General features: G+C 52.1%; 1 protein-coding gene across 1 annotated transcript in view; it reads left to right on the forward strand.

The window, feature by feature from the left end:
• Obscn (obscurin, cytoskeletal calmodulin and titin-interacting RhoGEF) overlaps window positions 1–20,090 on the forward strand; it is a 135,538-nt gene that overhangs the window by 60,440 nt on the left and 55,008 nt on the right. The window contains exons 40-56 of the mRNA XM_069994064.1: window positions 445–711; window positions 810–1,073; window positions 1,368–1,631; window positions 4,507–4,770; window positions 5,131–5,394; window positions 5,877–6,140; window positions 6,502–6,765; window positions 7,128–7,391; window positions 12,125–12,388; window positions 12,750–13,013; window positions 13,376–13,639; window positions 15,219–15,485; window positions 16,042–16,308; window positions 16,434–16,706; window positions 17,200–17,472; window positions 17,919–18,115; window positions 18,292–18,367. Of these exons, the coding sequence (XP_069850165.1) occupies window positions 445–711; window positions 810–1,073; window positions 1,368–1,631; window positions 4,507–4,770; window positions 5,131–5,394; window positions 5,877–6,140; window positions 6,502–6,765; window positions 7,128–7,391; window positions 12,125–12,388; window positions 12,750–13,013; window positions 13,376–13,639; window positions 15,219–15,485; window positions 16,042–16,308; window positions 16,434–16,706; window positions 17,200–17,472; window positions 17,919–18,115; window positions 18,292–18,367 (4,260 nt within the window). The remainder of the gene's footprint in view (window positions 1–444; window positions 712–809; window positions 1,074–1,367; window positions 1,632–4,506; window positions 4,771–5,130; window positions 5,395–5,876; window positions 6,141–6,501; window positions 6,766–7,127; window positions 7,392–12,124; window positions 12,389–12,749; window positions 13,014–13,375; window positions 13,640–15,218; window positions 15,486–16,041; window positions 16,309–16,433; window positions 16,707–17,199; window positions 17,473–17,918; window positions 18,116–18,291; window positions 18,368–20,090) is intronic.

Consider the following 20,090-nt stretch of genomic DNA (forward strand, 5'->3'; position numbering starts at 1 on the left):
GGCAGAGACCGGAAGACCATGGTCTAGGCCAGCCCAGGCAAAAAGCACAAGATCCTATCTGAAAAAAACCTCAATGGAGCAGAAAGGGCTAGGGAAAAGTGGCAGAGTGGAAGAGTGCCTGCCTACCAAGCTCAAGGCCCTGAGCACCACCAAAATCAAATAAAGGAATCAATGAGTGCCTATTACCAATTAGTCTTCTTCTGAGTCAGGAATTGGTGCTTTCGCACTGAATTTTGGAGGACACAATTCAGTCTGTAATCCCTGCCACTTTTCATTCCCCTACTCCCTGGCTCACCATTCCACTCACATATCTTCTACCTTTCCCTAGAGGACGTGGGGGTCCCTGCCTCTGGCCCCCTGTGTGTGAACTGCCTATGTACTGTTGCTGCTTCCACAGGTGGGCTCTTGCTTAGGGAGGGTGACCTGAGTCTGTACTGTTTACAGCACGGCCAGTACGGTTCCGGGAGGCCCTGAAGGACATGGAGGTACCAGAGGGTGGAGCTGCCACATTGCGCTGTGTGCTCTCATCTGTGGCTGCACCTGTGGAGTGGCGCCATGGAGAGGATGTTCTGAAATCTGGTGGGAAGTACAGCCTGCGCCAAGAGGGTGCCATGCTCGAGCTGGTGGTCCGAGACCTGCAACCCAAGGACAGTGGGCAGTACTCGTGTTCCTTTGGGGACCAGGTGACCTTGGCCACACTCACTGTGAAGGGTAAGTGCTCCTGTCCACTCTGCCCATTTGGACCTCTTCGTTTAGTATAGGAGAATGAAGATGATGATGTTCTCTGTCTCTGTCTGACCCTGCTGTAGCCCTGCCTGCCCAGTTCATAGGAAAACTGAGAAGCAAGGAGGCCACAGAAGGGACCACAGCCACTCTGCGGTGTGAACTGAGCAAAGAGGCCCTGGTGGAGTGGAGAAAGGGAGCAGAGATCCTCAGAGATGGGGACAGACACAGCGTGAGGCAGGATGGCACTGTGTGTGAGCTGCAGATCCAGAGCCTGGCTGAAACAGACGCTGGGGAGTACTCGTGCGTGTGTGGGCAGGAGAAGACTTCAGCCACACTGACTGTCAGGGGTAAAGACCACAGCAGCCAAATTGATTTGCGTTCTGATGCTCAAACATTGCCTATATGTTCAGTGTTCCCTCTTCCTGTCTGTGCCACTTCATCTTGTATACCACAGAATCCTTCTCTGCTTCTGGGCTGTTGTATGAACCGGGAGACTGTGTCTTCAGCCAGCTTCCCACCCATGGGCCATGGGTTCTTTCCTATTATCCTGTTCAGTTCTGTGTCTTGTCCTTCCCCTGTCACATGCTACTCCCCAGTGGATTGCAGCAAGTCTGATATTTCTAATATCTGACTTTCCCCAGCCCTACCTGCCCACTTCATTGGAAGACTGAGAAGCAGAGAGGCCACAGAAGGAGATACAGCCACGTTTCATTGTGAGCTGAGCAAGGCAGCCCCAGTGGAGTGGAGAAAGGGAACAGAGACTCTGAGAAACAGGGACAAACACAGCCTGAGGCAGACTGGGGCTGTGTGTGAGCTGCAGATCCGTGGCCTGGCTGTGGCAGACGCGGGGGAGTACTCCTGCGTGTGTGGGAAGGAGAGGACCTCAGCCACGCTGACTGTCAAGGGTAAAGACCGTGTGTGCTCACGTGCATGGCTGGCTCTGTGTTTGAACATTTTCTCACAGCCTGTGTTTGCCTCCGTCTGTGCTGTGGTTTTTGTGGTTTTCTATGTGTCTTCATTCCTTAGTAGGTATTTCCCACACCTACTGTGTAGGACCCATCTTGGAAGCCAGAAAACAGTCAAGAATGGGTGGCTCTTTCCCTCCCCATACAGGTCATGGTTTGGGACAGAAGACAGGGAAAGGCAGGCAATTAGAAAGATGTAATTATAGGTCCGGCTTGGGAGAGGCACAGGGAGGGGGAGGACAGAGCGGGGGCGGTGGTCACAGCACATCAAGAAAGCAGAGTTAGCCAGGCAGCTCACACCTGTAATCCTAACTACTCTGGAGGCTGAGATCTGAGGATCGCGGTTCAAAGCCAACCTGGGCAGGAAAGTCTGTGAGACTCTTACCTCCAATTAGCCACCAGAAAACTGGAAGAGCTGTGGTTCAATGTGGTAGAGCACTAGCCTTGAGCAGAAAAGCTCAGGGATAGCGCCCAGGCCCTGAGTTCAAGCCCCACAATTGACAAAAAGGAAAAGAAAAATAATAGAGGGTTGGAAGAAGATGGAGGGATGATACACAAGGCAAGGATGCAAGAGGGAGGGAATCCTTGATGCGTGCTTCTAACCACCAGGGTGAGTCGGTCCTGTGGGTGTTGAGGTTTGAGATGAGGGTCCATCCTTGGGTGTGAGGAGGAGGTAAGGGCCTGTCCTTGGGTGTCAGGTGGGTGACAGGGCCTGTTCTGTGAGCGTGAGGCAGAAGTGAAGGCCTACCCCATGGAGTAAGATGTATGAGTGTGTGGGTATATCCCCCGTGTGTCAGGGTGGTGGGTGAGGGCAGGGGGAAGGTTAGTCCACTGGAGTTAGGCAGGGGTGGTCCCTGTTCCTTCTTGCCAGTTCCCCTGTGAGAAAGGGCACTACAGAGTCCCTTTGGAAGCTTCTGCTTCTGTCCTGTTGCCCACAGAGTGGGTGTCAGTGCCCCACTTCCTGTCTGCAAACTACGGAGTTCAATGATCTTCATGTCTACGTGACCGCACATGGTTAGGACATAGATGCCACAGTGCAGTCTGAGTGGTTCCTCTCCCTCAGATGGAGGAAGAGGCTTGGGGCCTTAGACAGATACAGCTAGCAGGGAACAGGGAGACTCACAGCTAGCTATGGCAGGTCCAGGGGCTTTTTATACACATGGGAAGCAAATCAGACCTTAGACAGAGCCAGCCTACTACACTCGACTTCTGATCCTGTGGTGTCCCTGTGTCCAGAGAGCTGGAACCTTTGTCCTGGTGTGGCTGGTGTTCCCATGATGGGTCAACTCCCCATCAGAGATCCAGGAGTGCAGGGAAGATTGATGAAGATGGATGACATTTATGAAGAGCTTGGGTATCACGGATGTTCGGGGAGGCCTGGGTATCTTAGCGTGGATGGAGTGAGACTCCTTTGTCTGGAGAGCTCTGTCTCACCTCCAGGATGGACTTCTCAGAGTGGGTGTGTGACGCTGCATGGCCACCTGTTGTCCAGGCCTTTGCTTGGCAGCTCTTGCACAAGTGTTGGAGACAGTTGCAGAAAGGTCAGACTGTCACTACACATCACAGAGTCAGAGCATGGAGGACTGGTGTCAACGAGTCCTCAGACCCACCAGGAGACAATAGGGTTGTCGCCTCCAAAGCTGCAGAGAGCTCATGAGGTAGCCTGCTTCATCAAGACATGCTGTCAATCTCTAATAGAGTCCCAGTGGGCCAGCTACTGTCCACCTAAGGGAGCTGCTTCCAGAGTTGAGCATGTCCCAAGAAGGGCTGGGCATGGTGGGCAGCCTGCCAGGATCCTCCTAGAAAGTGCTGCATTTTCAGAGGTTACCACTGGACTAAATCCAGATGATGCCCCAAGCCACTGTGTGCTTAAAGACCTCCAGGCAAAGAGTCCCCAATCTCAAGCAGATGGCCAGGAGCTCTGCCCACAGCTCTGTCTTCTGCTTCCCTGTGGCTGTCTGGATGATGCTCCAGGGTGGTCTCGGCATCCGTCTATACAGGAGTTCAGTGCACCGAGGAGTGTGCTTGCCCCCTAATGACAAGGGGGTGCAGCTTTGCGACTGCCTGCTCCAGGACCAACGTGGAGACTGCTTCTAGCCCAGTCAGGGTGCTCCTCCTTTCTTGTGTTTCCTGGGAAATGGCGTCAGGCGTAGCTTTCTATGACAGTTTCAAGTAGCCTCTATGGGGTCTCCTTCCTCTGTCCATTCACCAAGATAATGAACAACTGTGAAAAAAGGAAATACAGAATGGGCCTCTGACTCTGGTGTGATATAATCGGTGCATCCTGGCCAGACTGGGCCTTTCAGATTGGAGTTACAATGCAAGGCAAGACCGTTACAAAGATGGCTGGGGCAGGGGTTGTCCCTAATGGCTGGTGGTTCTGTTATCCTCTACGGGTCCTGTGGCTCTTCTGTGATTTGTGCTTGTTCTGACGCCCTCTTCTGTCTCTCCTTGGCCTCTACCTGGGTAGGCTTGGCCAGTCTGTTCTATGCCCTCACTGTGCTCTTTCCTTGCTGTGTGCCATGTGCTCCTTTCTTGTTACTTCCAGCATGTTTTTCATTACCCCAGCGTTCTCCTAAGATCCTGATATTCTTTGTGGTGGTTATTCTCAGCCCTGCTAGTCTTGCAGCCATAGAATGTGCCCTAGGCAGGTGGAACACAGGCTAGACCGTAGGGAGGCACATGCTCGTAAGCAGTGGCCCAGCACAGGCCTATGTGTAGTTGGGTTTTGTGTTTTCCCAGTCTGTTCGGGTCTTATTCTCTTTTCCATGTGCTTAGAAAGCATGATTATGTCCATGCTTTCTGACATCCCCAGGCCTGCCTGCCAGGTTTACAGAAGGTCTGAAGAATGAAGAGGCCACAGAAGGGGCCACAGCTACTCTGCAATGCAAGCTGAGCAAAGAGGCCCCCGTGGAGTGGAAAAAGGGAACGAAGTCTCTTATAGCTGGGGACAGATACAGCCCCAGACAGGAAGGGGCCATGTGTGAGCTACAGATCCGTGGCCTGGCTGTGGCAGATGCTGGAGAGTATTCCTGTGTGTGTGGTCAGGAGAGGACCTCAGCCACGCTCACCATCAGGGGTAAAGATTATCTATGTGTTCATGAACCTGTGGCTTGATGTCTTCACATTGACCCCATCACTGTCTTCCACCTTCACATGTAGTACAGCTCCTGTGGAGATCTGTGATCGACTATCTCTCCTCACTTCTAGTGTTTTCTGGGCATCTCTCACCTCTTGTATTCCTCATCCTAATGTCCTCATTCTCATGTTGTTCCACCGCTGCATCTTTCTTCCAGCTACTTGCTTTCTTCACTGTCTGTATGGTAGTTCATTGGGTTATGTTGTGATGTTTAGCAGTATGTGTGGCTCTTTGTGAATTCGTTTCTATGCAGAGACCTCCAATAGCTTCATGTTTTCAGTGACTGTTTGCCTTTCCCAGCATTGCCTGCCAGATTCCTAGAAGACTTGAAAAGCCAAGCCATCATTGAAGGTGCCACAGCCATGCTGCGGTGTGAACTGTCCAAGGGGGCTCCTGTGAAGTGGAAGAAGGGGTCTGAAACCCTCCAAGATGGGGGCAGATACAGCCTGAGGCAGGATGGGGCCGTGTGTGAGCTGCAGATCCGTGGCCTGGACATGACAGATGCCGGGGAGTACTCCTGTGTGTGTGGGCAGGAGCGGACCTCGGCCATGCTGACTGTCCAGGGTAAAGACATGTGGCCAAGTAGATCCATGCTGTGGCCTTTATGTTGAAGGATTTACATGCTGCTCAGTCCATGTTTTCTTCCATTGTCTGTGTCAACGTCTTTCCAAAACTGTGAGTCCCGATTTCCTGGGCCGTTGTATGAACCAGGAGAAATCACATCCGTAGCGAGCTTTCTACCCCTGTGCACCATGGTTTTCTGCTATTGTCTTGGTAGAGTCTATGTCTTGCTCTCATACTTACCATGTCCTGCCTGCCAGAGATCAACAGAGAATCTGTCCTACATACCAGACTCATATCCTTTACGAGGACTGAAAAGGACACAGGTACCTGGACATAATATTAAGAGAAGACAAAATCTGTATCAAGTTCTCAGCATACCTAGCACCTGACTGACACCTACTGGATTTTGTGTCTGCTCTGTACTGTTGATATATTCATTTGCTCAGAGTATGTTTACAGCTATGTCTTTCTGACTCCCCCAGCTTTGCCCACCAAGTTCACAGAGGATCTGAAGAATGAAGAGGCCACAGAAGGGGCCACGGCCACACTCCAATGTGTGCTGAACAAAGAAGCCCCAGTGGAGTGGAAGAAGGGAACAAAGACCCTCAGAGATGGGGAGAGATACAGCCTGAGGCAGGCTGGGGCTGTGTGTGAGCTGCAGATCCGTAGCCTGGCTGAAACAGATGCCGGGGAGTACTCCTGTGTGTGTGGGCAGGAGAGGACCACAGCCACACTGACCATCAGGGGTAAAGACCGTCCACGTGTGGCCACATGAGCCTGTGATTGTCATCTACACGTTGTGTCTCAGCACTCCTTTCTGCCTGTACGTGTCACAGCTGTGGTGACCCTGTGACCATCTGTCCTGTAACCAGGATTGTCTCAACTCCTTTTCTTCTTACTCAGAACATGTTCTCATGCTCCTGTCCTCCTAACACCCTCTCTCTATGACGCCTCCTTGGATGTGTGTCTCCTGACCATCTGCACTTTCAGTCCTATGTTCCCATGGTGGTCCTTCTACCGTGATGTGTGTGGCTCCTTGTGTAGTCCGTGTTCTGTGGAAGTCCTTCTGGGAGTTCCATGTCCTCAGTGGCTGTTTGGCCTTTCCAGCCCTGCCTGCCAAATTCATAGAAGACTTGAGAAGTCAAGAGGCCACAGAAGGGGCCACGGCCACACTGCGCTGTGTCTTGACCAAGGCGGCGCCTGTGGAGTGGAGGAAGGGGTCTGAGACCCTGAGAGATGGGGACAGGCACAGGCTGAGGCGGGAAGGAGCTGTGTGTGAGCTGCAGATCTGTGGCCTGGCTGTGGCAGATGCCGGGGAGTACTCCTGTGTGTGTGGGCAGGAGAAGACTTCAGCCACGCTGACCATCAGGGGTAAAGACCGTCCATGTGTGACCACATGAGCCTGTGGCTTGTTGTCCATGTGTTGTGTCTCAGCACTACTGTTTGCCTATACTTGTGTCACAGCTGTGGTGACCCTGTGACCATCTGTCTTGTCACCAGAGTCCTCTCAGTGTCTCTTACCTCCCTTTCCCTTGCCCAGGAGATGTTCTCGTGTTAATGTCTGTTACCTGAGCTTTCCCTGTTCCTCCAGAAACATTGCCTCCTTGGCCCTCTGTCCTTCATTTTCAGTTCATGACAAGGTTCTTTGTCAGTTTGTGTGACTCAGTGGATCCCAGGCATGGGTGGCACAGAGCCTTCCAGATAGCCCCATGGTTTCTGTTTGCCCTTCCTAGCCCTGCCTGCCAGATTCACAGAAGACATGAGAAGCCAGGAGGCCGTGGAAGGGTCCACTGCCACGCTGAGCTGTGAGCTGAGCAAGGTGTCTGCTGTGCAGTGGAGGAAGGGAAAAGAGATTCTAGAAGATGGAGGAAGATACAGCCTGAGGCAGAACGGAGCTGTGTGTGAGCTGCAGATCCGTGACTTGGCTGTGGCAGATGCCGGGGAGTACTCGTGTGTGTGTGGGAAGGAGAAGACCTCAGCCATGCTGACTGTCCAGGGTAAATGCCATGTGTGGCCACATGAGCCTGTGGCTGTTGTCTGTATGTGGTGTTTCAACGTTCCTCCCTGCCTGAACATTTGGCTCTGCGGTCGTCACCTGTGCCTCTCTGTCTTAAATCATGGTCCTCTTGGTATTGTGCTTCCCTTTCTCTCCTCTTCCAGATGTTCATTACCTTGGGCCTCTCGGGACATTTGCCTGCCTCACCATCTCTTCTGCTGTTGTTTTTGGGCTGTTTGTGTGTGTGTCCTTGTGTCCTATGCACTGTGTTCTTCCCCATGTTCTGAGTGCCTCCTTGGCCTTTCCTTACCCTGCCTGCCAGATTCATGGAAGACCTGAAAAGCCATGAGATCTGAAGGGGCTGCGTTCATGCAGCAGTGTGAACTGTGCAAGGCAGATCCTTGGAGTGGCGGAGTGGTGCAAGGGGAAAGAAGTCTGGAGAGATGGAGGCAGATGCAGCCTGAGACATCATGGGGCTTTGTGTGAGCTGTGGATCATAGGCTCTCAGTGCAGGATGCGGCGGTGTCCTCCTGCGTGTGTGGGCAAGAGGGGACTTATGCCATCCTGACCATGGATGGCAGTTACCATGTGTGGTCATTCTTCTCCCTCCTGACCATGTGTGGTTTGTACCCTCCTTATGTCTAGATGCCATGATCTCATTCCAAGTCACTGGTCTCTGTGATCCATCCACATGTGCTCCTGAGGACACGTTCTGTTAGCCAGGTCTAGGGACAGGAGAGAGCCTAGAGGAGCATGAGTAGAGGAGCATCGGTGACCCGGAGACCTGCGAGGGCCATCGGCATCTTGCCAGGGCTCTCGAGGAACCCCGGCGTTTTGGGCTTGGGCATGGCGCTGAGGGCATGTGTGTCATCACTGTGTTGAAGGTGGGGTGCTGGGAAAAATAGAATCAGGAATTCTTGAATTTGGCTAGATCACTTAACCGAGTCTTGCAAGGAACATCAGGCCTCTGAAGTTTGCTGCCGTAGGCTGTTCAAGCACTAAGCGCTACAGACCGGGAAACTAAAAAACCAGAAATTTAAATGAAAAAAAACCCAGAAATTTATTTTCCTATAAATTCTAGATAGTAGAATTCCAACAGCAAGTGTGGACGGGTTTTCCCGAGGCCTCTCACTCTGGCTGGTGAGTGTTCCTCTTTTCCATGTGTTCTCACGTGGTCACCCTTCTATATGTCTTTTTGTCCCAAACTTATAGTAACTAGTCATATTTTAGATTGGAGCCCAACCTAATGACTTCATTTTAACTTAATTCCTTCTTTCAGTGCCCTACCAGAAATAGAGTTATATTCTGAGGTACTAGTTGTGGGTGTCAGTGTATGAAGTAGGAGCAAAGAACACATAGCCATTCAGCTGGTAACACTCTACTCTTATAAAACTCATGTTCTTTTCACATGCAAGATACATTAAGACTATCCCAATATTCCAAAGCCTTAACTCATTTGAGCATCAAATCTAATTCCAAAATCATCTCTAAATGTCATCTAAGTGTGAGCCTGAAGGTATGATTCCCTCTGAGGTCAAGTACCTTCCTAGCTGTGAACCCATGAAACCTGGCAGAGTATTCACTTCCAGATCACAGGAGGACAGGTGTAGGATAAGGATTCTTACTGAAAAAGTGGTCAGTTAGAATGAAAAACGCCCCAAGCCAGTCTGAAACGTAACCACTAGGTTTATGTCTAGACAAGAGTCCTCTTTGTCTCAGTGCCCTGTCTTCTGGCCCCACCCATGTGGCCATGAATGGAGGTACCCTAGCCCTGGAGAACTGAGGAGGAGATAGCCTGTGGTCTTGGGATCCCATGTCATCCTCTGTGCCTCAGGCCCTGACCTACCTTCACAGTATAGTAGTAGTTGTTGTTCTTTCTTCTTTCCTCTCCCTCCTCCTCCTCCTCCTCCTCCTCCTCCTCCTCCTCCTCCTCCTCCTCCTCCTCCTCCTCCTCCTTCTCCTCCTCTTCCTCCTCTTCCTGCTACCCCCCTCCTCCTCCTTCCTTCTTACTTCTGGACCTGGGCATTATTGCTCAAGGCTATGCACTACTTAAGCAACACTTTTACTTCCAGGTTCTTGGTGGTGGGTTTGGATATCAGAGTCTTGCAGACATTACTGCTTGGGCTGGCTTTGAATCACAATCCTCAGATCTCAGCCTCCTAAGTAGCTAGGATTACAGGCATGAGCCACCAGTGCCTGGGTAACACAGTCAGACTTGGAGGGTAACAGATGTGTAGCTTAGGGGCTCTGTTGGCTCACCCCCAGAAGTCTGACAGCATTCCTTCATTCTATCATTATTAGGAGGTCTAGGCAGATGTGTGCCTCCCCAACCTAGGCTTTCGGTCATATGTTTACAACATGGTCCTTTACAACGGAGCGTGCGGCTCTTCGTGTTCCATGTTCTATGCACAGTCCTTCGGGGAGTCCCATGTTCTCCTTTGCTATTGGGCCCTTTCCAGCCCTGCCTGCCAAGTTCATAGAAGACTGGAGAAACCCGCAGTTACTCACCCTGTCTCTGTCCTTTTTATTCTAGGCTGGCAGCTTCTCTACTGCTATAAAGTTCTCATAAACCACATCCTTCTGTGCAGCTTTTCAGGTTCCAAGCCATTGCCTATGATCCTTCTCAGGTCCTTCCTGGATAATCTCATCTCTACTTTTTGGCTTCAGCTGAGCTGAGGTGACTAGCCCCTTCCTAATGTTCTCTCCAGATAATACTTTCTGGGTTTTGCTTTATGGCCAGGTTGTAAGTGTTCTAAATCGTGAGGTTCAGGTTTCTTCTTTCTTTAGCTTATCTATCTCTCCTCACATTTTATTGTGGGTGACAAGAAACCAGGCTACATCTTCACCATTTACCTAAGAATCTCCTCAGCTCAACATCCAATTTTATTGTTTCTAAAGTCTACCTTCTATAGAGTACTACAGCACATTGTAGAGTACTACAATGCATATAGAGTGCAAAATGCATTGTAGGTCCCACCTGAGACCTATCTTCCTAATGTGTACCTCTAAAATCTCCTAACCTCTAGCCTTTATACAGTTCGGAAGCCACCTCTATTTGTTACAGAAGTGCCCAGTCTATATTCTTTAGGCTGTCATACAAAGCATCATAGACCAGGGTGCTGAGTGAGAAATTCATTTCCTTGTAGTTCTGGGGTCAGACTGGAATAAGGTTTGTTCAGTCTGAATCCATTGCTTGGCTTCCAGACAGCTGTCTTCTACATGACTTCCTACGGTCCTCCTCCTGTGTTTATGTTTGAACTGCTTATAAAGATACTAGTCCTGTCATTGCCTTTTTTTTTTTTTTACCTTAACCACCTGTGCAAAGACCCCAACTGCAAATAATTAGTCCAGATGCAGCCAGGGTGAGGGATCCCTGGTCACTGGTAACTTGTACAGTGCACACTCTGGAATCAGGAGGGAGGGCTGCAGGACAGGTCAGAGGCCAAGGGTACAACGGGATAACCACAGCTACAGTCAATGGGAGTGCAGTAGGCATGAGTCAGCACGTGGCACTAGTGGGTAGGGTGTGGTTGCAGTAGTGTCAGGACAAGAACGTGTAACAGAGGAGAGGGGCTCATGATCTGGAGGGTGTACTGGAGCCCAAGTGTGTTCAGGTTGGACAGAACTGGATGGATCCCCTGCCTGCGATAGAAAGGCTGTCCATGAGACAAAAAACAGTGTCTGCCGTGGAAGTTACATGAGAGACATTCATCATCACATCACTGCATGTCTAGGCAGCAAGCTGGCCAGGCCTGGTATGCTTCCCAGACCTAGGAGATCACAAAGAGGACAAGATGTCTGCTGAGAAGATCTGGAATGGAGCTCATCTCTCATCCAAACTGTACTTCAGCAGATACAACACAGGATCCTGGAAAATAGTTATTGACCTGCCCTTTCCCATGACCCTCCAGTTTTCCTTTTTCATTCAGATCATGACCTCCAGAAGTTTGAAGGCTTCTATCTGTGTGATCCTTGCTAGTCCACACAGTTCATCAAAGATCTGAAGTTCCAGGAGTGCATGGAAAGGGCCCTGACTACTGCACAGGATCAGCAGAAGCCCCTGTGGGGTAGAGGGAGGGCACAGAGACCTTAGAGATGGGACAGATACGGGCTATGGAGGACAGGGCCGTATGTGAGCTACAGATACATAGCCTGGCCCTGGAAGATTCTGGCAAGTATTGATGTATTTGTGGGAAGACAGGGAATGGCCACTCTGACTGTCGGGGGTGAAGACCACAAGTGACGAAGTAGATCCAAAGGGTGCCAAGTACTGGCCTCATGCCATCCGTCCACACTCACCCCATGGCCCTCCCTGCTGTACCCTCTCCCCTGTGCTGCAGCCCTCGCTCACTGCTTTATTTGTTCTGAGAATCAGGAGATCGCAAGGCCTGCAGCCAGTTTTCTGCCCTTTGTAGCACTGTGGATTCTATCATTGGGTTTTGTCTTTGTATTGTCATGCCCTCTTCTCAGGGTTCTCAAGGAAGTTTGACATTGTATATTTGTTTCTGACTCTTTCTCTGCACTTCCCTGAAAAATTCATATAAAGTATAAGGCCTGAGGAAGCGATCGAAAGAGCTGTGACTTCCATGTGCAGTCTGGCATGAGGAGATCCCGTTCTACAGTGTGTTCAGCATGCCCAACACCTGACCTTGGTCCTGTCAGGTTTTCTGTCTTCCCTGTGCCACCCACATGCTTGTGAGCATGACGGTGGCTATGTCTTTCTGACTCCCCCAGCTCTGCCCACCAAGTTCACAGAGGGTCTGAAGAATGAAGAGGCCACAGAAGGGGCCACGGCCACACTCCAATGTGTGCTGAACAAAGAAGCCCCAGTGGAGTGGAAGAAGGGAACAAAGACCCTCAGAGATGGGGAGAGATACAGCCTGAGGCAGGCTGGGGCTGTGTGTGAGCTGCAGATCCGTAGCCTGGCTGAAACAGATGCCGGGGAGTATTCCTGTGTGTGTGGGCAGGAGAGGACCACAGCCACACTGACCATCAGGGGTAAAGACCGTCCACGTGTGGCCACATGAGCCTGTGATTGTCATCTACACGTTGTGTCTCAGCACTCCTTTCTGCCTGTACGTGTCACAGCTGTGGTGACCCTGTGACCATCTGTCCTGTAACCAGGATTGTCTCACCTCCTTTTCTTCTTACTCAGAACATGTTCTCATGCTCCTGTCCTCCTAACACCCTCTCTCTATGACGCCTCCTTGGATGTGTGTCTCCTGACCATCTGCACTTTCAGTCCTATGTTCCCATGGTGATCCTTCTACCGTGATGTGTGTGGCTCCTTGTGTAGTCCGTGTTCTGTGGAAGTCCTTCTGGGAGTTCCATGTCCTCAGTGGCTGTTTGGCCTTTCCAGCCCTGCCTGCCAAATTCATAGAAGACTTGAGAAGTCAAGAGGCCACAGAAGGGGCCACGGCCACACTGCGCTGTGTCTTGACCAAGGCGGCGCCTGTGGAGTGGAGGAAGGGGTCTGAGACCCTGAGAGATGGGGACAGGCACAGGCTGAGGCGGGAAGGAGCTGTGTGTGAGCTGCAGATCTGTGGCCTGGCTGTGGCAGATGCCGGGGAGTACTCCTGTGTGTGTGGGCAGGAGAAGACTTCAGCCACGCTGACCATCAGGGGTAAAGACCGTCCATGTGTGACCACATGAGCCTGTGGCTTGTTGTCCATGTGTTGTGTCTCAGCACTACTGTTTGCCTGTACTTGTGTCACAGCTGTGGTGACCCTGTGACCATCTGTCTTGTCACCAGAGTCCTCTCAGTGTCTCTTACCTCCCTTTCCCTTGCCCAGGAGATGTTCTCGTGTTAATGTCTGTTACCTGAGCTTTCCCTGTTCCTCCAGGAACATTGCCTCCTTGGCCCTCTGTCCTTCATTTTCAGTTCATGACAAGGTTCTTTGTCAGTTTGTGTGACTCAGTGGATCCCAAGCATGGGTGGCACAGAGCCTTCCAGACAGCCCCATGGTTTCTGTTTGCCCTTCCTAGCCCTGCCTGCCAGATTCACAGAAGACATGAGAAGCCAGGAGGCCGTGGAAGGGTCCACTGCCACGCTGAGCTGTGAGCTGAGCAAGGTGTCTGCTGTGCAGTGGAGGAAGGGAAAAGAGATCCTAGAAGATGGAGGAAGATACAGCCTGAGGCAGAACGGAGCTGTGTGTGAGCTGCAGATCCGTGACTTGGCTGTGGCAGATGCCGGGGAGTACTCGTGTGTGTGTGGGAAGGAGAGGACTTCAGCCATGCTGACTGTCCAGGGTAAAGTTTTTTTTGTTAGTTTTTTATTGTGAAAATACTGTACAGAGGTGTTACAGTTCATGAGTAAGGTAATGAGTACATTTCTTAGGAAGCATTGTTGCCTCCTCCTTTGTTTTTCCCCTACCATCCCTTCCCTCCCACTTCCACAACTACACTCTCCCTCCCCCATGCCTAAATTGTAAAGTTTGTTGTTCAACAGTGTTTTGTACATCTCATTGTTACAATGTGTCAACCTGTATCCCTATTTAAACATTTTGTTTTTTCCCTTTCCCTCCCCAAACTATACTAACATCAACTCCAGTGAAAACAGGTTATACAGTGTGGGAGGAACATACAAAGCAACAAAAAAAATCATATGAGTTGGCACCTGGGGCTCAGGACTGTAATACTAGCTACTCAGGAGGCTAAGATCTGAGGATGGTGGTTCAAAGCCAGCCTGAGCAGGAAAGTCCATGAGACTCTTATCTCCAATAAAGCACTAGAAAACCAGAAGTGACTCTAGCTCCAGTGGTAGAGCTCTCGCTTTGAGCTGAAGAGCTGAGTGATAGTGCTCAAGCCCAGAGTTCAAGCCCCACACCTGACCAAAAAAAAAAAAAATCACATGGTAGAGGGTAAAGATCTGTGAACACGTGACTTGTTTGGGTTTTTGTTCTTATTGTCTGCTCCCAGCCAATGCTGAACCTGTTCCCCAGAGTTGCCTCTCAGCCTTCTGCCCATTTCTCTATTCTGTCTGGTCCCAGTCAGTGTTAGACCTGTTCCTCAGGGCTGTCTAAGCCTTCTCTCCATTTCCCTATTCTGTCTGACTATTTTCACAGCGCTGGCCCGTGTCAACCTTCATCTGAGTCTTGGCACATTCTCCTCTCCTCTCCTCTCGTCTCCTCTCTTATTTTCTCCTCTCTCATCCTTCCTCTTCCCTTCCCTCCTCTCCTTTTCCTTCCTCTCATCTCCCCCCTTCTCTCTCTGATGCTCACATGGGGGAAGTGATTTTCCTTTGTGAGTCTTTTTTCTGTCTCTCATTCCCAGTGTGTCCACGGAGCATGCTTGCCATACCTCAGAGTCTTAGGTGCATGGGGAACAGAGATCTCCCTGAGTCTGTGGGACACAGCTCTCTCTTCAAGTCTGAGGGAGATGCAGCCCTGTCATAGGATCAAAAGGAGAAGTTCTTGGCCTCGGGCCTAGGAAGAACAGTGCCACAGACCAAGGGTCCGACAATAACTACATATCGAACTTGCATGTCTTCTGGGTAGACTATAGAGAACACCACTCCCTTCCCCTTTACTGCCAAGATCCTGAGGACATAGCTCTGTGGCAGGGCTGCCGTGTGAGGCAAACATCAGGAAGCCAGAGTCAGATCTTATGCCCCCTGCTAGCATCCCTACTCTCTTCCTTATTCTTGAAACCACCCAGGTCCTTATCCTCCACCCTTCCCCAGCCAGTCCTGATACATTCGATCCTATAGAGGTAGGCCATGGGACTGCAGGGGTGCCTGGCCCTCGTCCTGGTCACCTGTGTGTTGAGGCTCTCAGGTGTACGTCCTGAGCTGACTCTGCCTCATGTGATACACCCTGCGTTCCCGCAGTCCCACAGGTGGTGTTCCAGGAGCCACTGCAAAACCTGCAGGTGGAAGAGGGTTCTAAAACCAGCCTGCGGTGCAAGCTGTCGACACCTGACACTGGTGTGGTCTGGAGCAAGGGTGGACTGGAGCTGCAGGCGGACGAGCGCCGGGAGCCCCGGCAGCAGGGCTGCGTTGTGGAGTTGGTGCTTTGGGATGTGCGCCGTGAGGATGCGGGCGAGTACAGCTGCACCTGTGGCTCCCAGACCACGAGTGCCACGCTCGTAGTCACAGGTGGGTATCCACCTCTCCGTGTGGCTGGGGTAGGGTGAGTTCGGTCTGCATGCTGACCCTCGCGGCCACAGCCCCATGTCTGGGGTTCCAGTAGAGAAAATGGAGCTCAGCGAAGCAGTCCTGCAGCTCAGCCTTGTCTTCTAGGTTCCTCCTCTGAGCATCTCCGTGGGTTCCCTCATTTTGTACTTGCTTAAGGTCCTAATTTTTGTGTGCTCCCTGTTCCCTTGGACTCTGTGTGGTTCTCCGATTTCTCCCCGTGGTCGAGCCTCCCCACTCCCAGTGCTTTCTGTGTCAGTATCTGCAGCTCCAGGGCCCCCTCTGTGTCCCACCGCCATTCCTGTGCACTCTTCTCCATGGGCCTTCAGACCCTCTTGTAGCTGAGCTGGCGAGCTGTGAGGCAGCTTCTCCAGCTGTCACTTCCGTTTTGGTTCTTTCCCAGGACTGTGCCTGCCTCTCACTATGGATCTGCCTGATGTGGGTTCTGGGCTGCATCTCTTGGTCCTTTGTGTTGTAAAGGCTCAGGGCCTACTTTCATGCTGTCTCTCCAACCTTGCAGCTGCACCCGTGAGGTTCCTCCAGGAGCTGCAGGCCCAGGAGGTGGACGAGGGGACCACGGCGCACCTGTGCTGCGAGCTGAGCATGGCAGGCGGGAGTGTGGAATGGCGCAAGGGGTCCCTGCAGCTCTTCCCCTGCGCCAAGTACCAGATGGTGCAGGAGGGCAGGGTGGTTGAGCTGCGGGTGTCTGAGGTGGAACAGGAGGATGCAGGGGACTACACCTGTGACGCCGGCCATACGCAGAGTACAGCCAGGCTCTCCGTCCTAGGTGAGTGGTCTGTGGTCCCAAGTACCCCAGCTCTTCCTACCACATGGGGGTCGGGGGGCCTTGCTCTGCAGAAAGCAGGGTGGCCCAGAGCCTGTGGCTCTAAGTGTCCTTTTCTGGCCTGCCAGCCCCCAAGCCCACGTTCAAGACTAGCTTGCAGAGTGCAGAGCAGGAGGCAGGTGGTGTGGCCCGGCTGTCTTGCCAGCTGAATGAGGTTGATTCTGGGGCACCAGTGCAATGGCTGAAGGAGGGCATGGAGCTTCGCGTTGGTCCCAAGTATGAGATGAGGTGCCGAGGGGCCACTTGTGAACTGCTGATCCATGGGCTGGAAGCAAAAGACACTGGCGAGTATGCCTGTGTGGTGGGTGGCCAGAAAACTGTGGCCTCTCTCAGAGTCAAAGGTAAGCCAACCGACCTCCTAGGAGGGAGGCTGAGCCCTCTGCTGCACCCTCTCCCCTGAGGCTGCTTGGGAAGGATTCGTGGGCAGACCAGTTCAAAGGGCTGCCCAAGCCTCTCTTGGGTCACAGCTCTCTCCATTCTTGCACCGCCTCCTATGCCAGTCTTCCAAGAGAAGAGGGACCCTGCTTCCTGCCCCCCATCTGGCAGGTGGGGTAGCCCAGTCCGACCTGGGCAGCCTTCTCTGAGTCCCTCAGATCCTCTAGAAAGAAACTCTTGCTTCCCTGTTCCTCTAGGTCTAGTCGGGACAGGCCCGGCTGCAAACAGAGCTGCCCCTGCATGGTCTGTGGGGAGGCAGGTGCTCCAAGCCCAGTCCCTGTGTTTGTGAGCCTACTCAGTGCCTCGCCACACGAAGAGTGGCCAGGGAGGCTTCCTGGGGTGGAGGTGGGGGGGAGCGTCTCCAGGCTGGGTAAGGTGCTTCTTTCACCCTGCCCTCAGAGCCCGAGGTGACCATTGTGCGGGGCCTGGTGGATGCTGAGGTGCAGGCTGATGAAGACGCGGAGTTCAGCTGTGAAGTATCACAGGCTGGAGCCCCGGATGTGCAGTGGCGCCTGCAGGGCCTGCCCCTGCAGAGCAATGAGGTCACTGAGGTGGCTGTTGTGGATGGTCGCATCCACACGCTCCAGCTGAAGGGCGTGACACCCGAAGATGCCGGGACTGTCTCCTTCCATGTGGGGAACCATTCATCCTCTGCTCAGCTCACTGTCCGAGGTAGCTGACTTGGGTGGGCCTGTCAGACTGCACAGATGGACAACAAGGTTCCTTTGGGGGCTAGGATGCTGGCAGGGAGATAGAACTTAGGTGCTGGTGGTTTCTAGGTGCTCCTTGGCTGTGTGGGTGACTCAGGCCGGTGGGAGGTGTTTGGGGGCTCACACAGTATTAAAGCTCAAGGCCCTGCCTCATGGCCTTCAGGAGGTGGTACAGACCGTGACACTGCAGCCTTTGATTATCTCCAGCATCTCCACGGGTTAGAACCCAGATCGTTCTCTCTGCCTAGAGTTGGATCAGGGAGCTGATAACATGCCACCACATGTTTGTCTTCAGAAATTGGGGGATATACATATGTGTGCCAGGAGAGGACCCTTGAGTCATAGAAGCCATACTGAATGAGGACGTATGTCAGACCCAGGCTGATGCAATGCCTCTCCCATACCCAGCTCCTGAAGTGACCATCCTGGAGCCCCTACAGGACCTGCAGCTCAGCGAAGGCCAGGATGCCCACTTCTGCTGCCGGCTGTCCAGGGCCCTGGGCCAGGAGGCCCGCTGGGCCTTAGGAGGAGTACCCTTACAGGCCAATGAGATGAATGACATCACTGTGGAGCAGGGCACGTTGCACTTACTCACCCTGCACAAGGTGGGCATCCGTGACTGCTCTCCACCTAGACTTGGAAGGCTCCAAGTCCATTCCTCTACCAGGGATCAGGTTGGGGAGGTGATAAGCCCCTGTCACTGGGGGTAGTAAGATGAATCTACCCTTCCTGGTCAGGATGGGGCTGCCAGCACTGAGCATCTTCCTACCTGTATCCTCAGGTAACCTTGGAGGATGCGGGGACCATCACTTTCCAAGTGGGCTCATGTAGCTCAGAAGCACAGCTGAAGGTCACAGGTAAGCAGCTCCTCCCCACGCCCTACCCTCTACCTATGGACGCCTGTGGATGCAGGCTCCCCTACACCGTCGCACCTACCCACTGGCAAAAACCCAAGACTTGGAATAGTGATTTTGCCTTGGAATTGGACTTTTCTAAGTTCCATTCACTGAGGTCATGGACTACAGAGGACTCTGGGGTGGGCTGGCAGACTTTTCCATGAGAATGTGGGATCTCAGGCTAAAATTAATAGACACTTGCACAATCAAAGATGTGGATGAAACGGTGTATATGTGACACTGTATGTATGTGGGTGTAGTAAACATAGCCCCAGCACACAAGCGGGTTTCTAGAAAAATTCATCTTGAATTGTGTCTTGCCCCAGAACTAATCAGTCCTGAGGATTTGGTTTTGATTACTCATCCCTTGTATCTTCCTTTTCATTCTCATACTGGTCTTGTCAATCCACCCATTATTCATCTACCACTTAATCACTACCACCATTCCTCTGCTATCCGTTACCAACCCATTATCCATCCATTATTTAGTCCATCTATCTGTCCATATACCACTATTCTGCATCCATCCATCCATCCATCCATCCATCCATCCATCCACCCATCAGATGGTCTAGATCTGTTCATTTACCCATTCAGCATCAGGTATCCATTCATCCATTCACCTACCCACTCACTTATTTACCAGTCCATTTGTCCATTAATTCAAATACCCATCTGCTATTCAGTCATTCACCATCAAATCTTCCAGCCCTTGGAGGGATCTCAAGATAGGCCATGTTCATCTCTGTTCTCAACTAGACATGGTCACTCCTGTGGCCTGTGGGAAAGGCTGCCAAATACGAATGCCCTTAAAAGTTGATTAATGACAAGGGAGAGTTTAGGAGTGGATGAATGGGAAGAGACAGAACCTTTGTTCACTGGGGGATGTAACAGAGATGTGTGGTGTGCTTCAGTGGTGTTCTAGGCTAGGTGTCCCCAGCCTGAGAGAGTTGGTTCATGTACCAACACCTCCCTGTGGCCTTGGGGGGTCCTGGGCAAGGATGTGTAAATGGGTGTCCAGATATGATGGCCACACTTGGAAACTGGTGCTGGAGAAGAGAATGAACTGATACTGACAGCAAGAAGGGGAGGTGGTTAGATGAGTTTGGGGAAGCCAGTCAAGGGGCACTTTGAAGGCTTATGTGGGGTGTAAATGTGGGGGAGAACATGGAAAGGCTCCTAAAAGAGGGCTTACTTGGGTGGGCTTGCGGGCTTCTCTGCCCACCATTTTCTGATGGATACCGTTACCCCTGAAAAAGGTCCCTGCCCATGCCTCTGCTCTCGCCCATGGGACAGACACATCTGGACTTTGCCAGTGTCCTAGGATGGCATATGAGAAGTGCTGAGAGAAGAGCACAGGTCGGGGGAGGGCATACCTTCCTTGCCGGGCCCCAGGAAGCAGGTGGCGAAAGAGACCTGGGGTCTTGTCCTTCTCTCTGGGGAATGGGAGGGAGGGGCCCACTATGTGGTCACTGGTGGTCTGGGAGGGCTCTCAGCTTCTCCACTAGCTGTGGTTACCCCGACTGGCATCCAAGAAGCAGGTAGAAGAGGACAGAATGGAGAGCACAGGCAGGCAGCTCCACACATGCACACCTGAAGCTCCTGAGCTTGGACTCCACCAGGTGACATCCATCCCTGGGGCCCCAGAGGCCTAAGGCTGAAGGGACAGAGTGTCCTTCTGGAA

The sequence above is a fragment of the Dipodomys merriami genome, unplaced genomic scaffold (genome assembly GCF_024711535.1).
Source record: "Dipodomys merriami isolate MVZ:Mamm:240054 unplaced genomic scaffold, mDipMer1.0.p SCAF_440, whole genome shotgun sequence".
Taxonomy (NCBI): Eukaryota; Metazoa; Chordata; class Mammalia; order Rodentia; family Heteromyidae; genus Dipodomys; species Dipodomys merriami.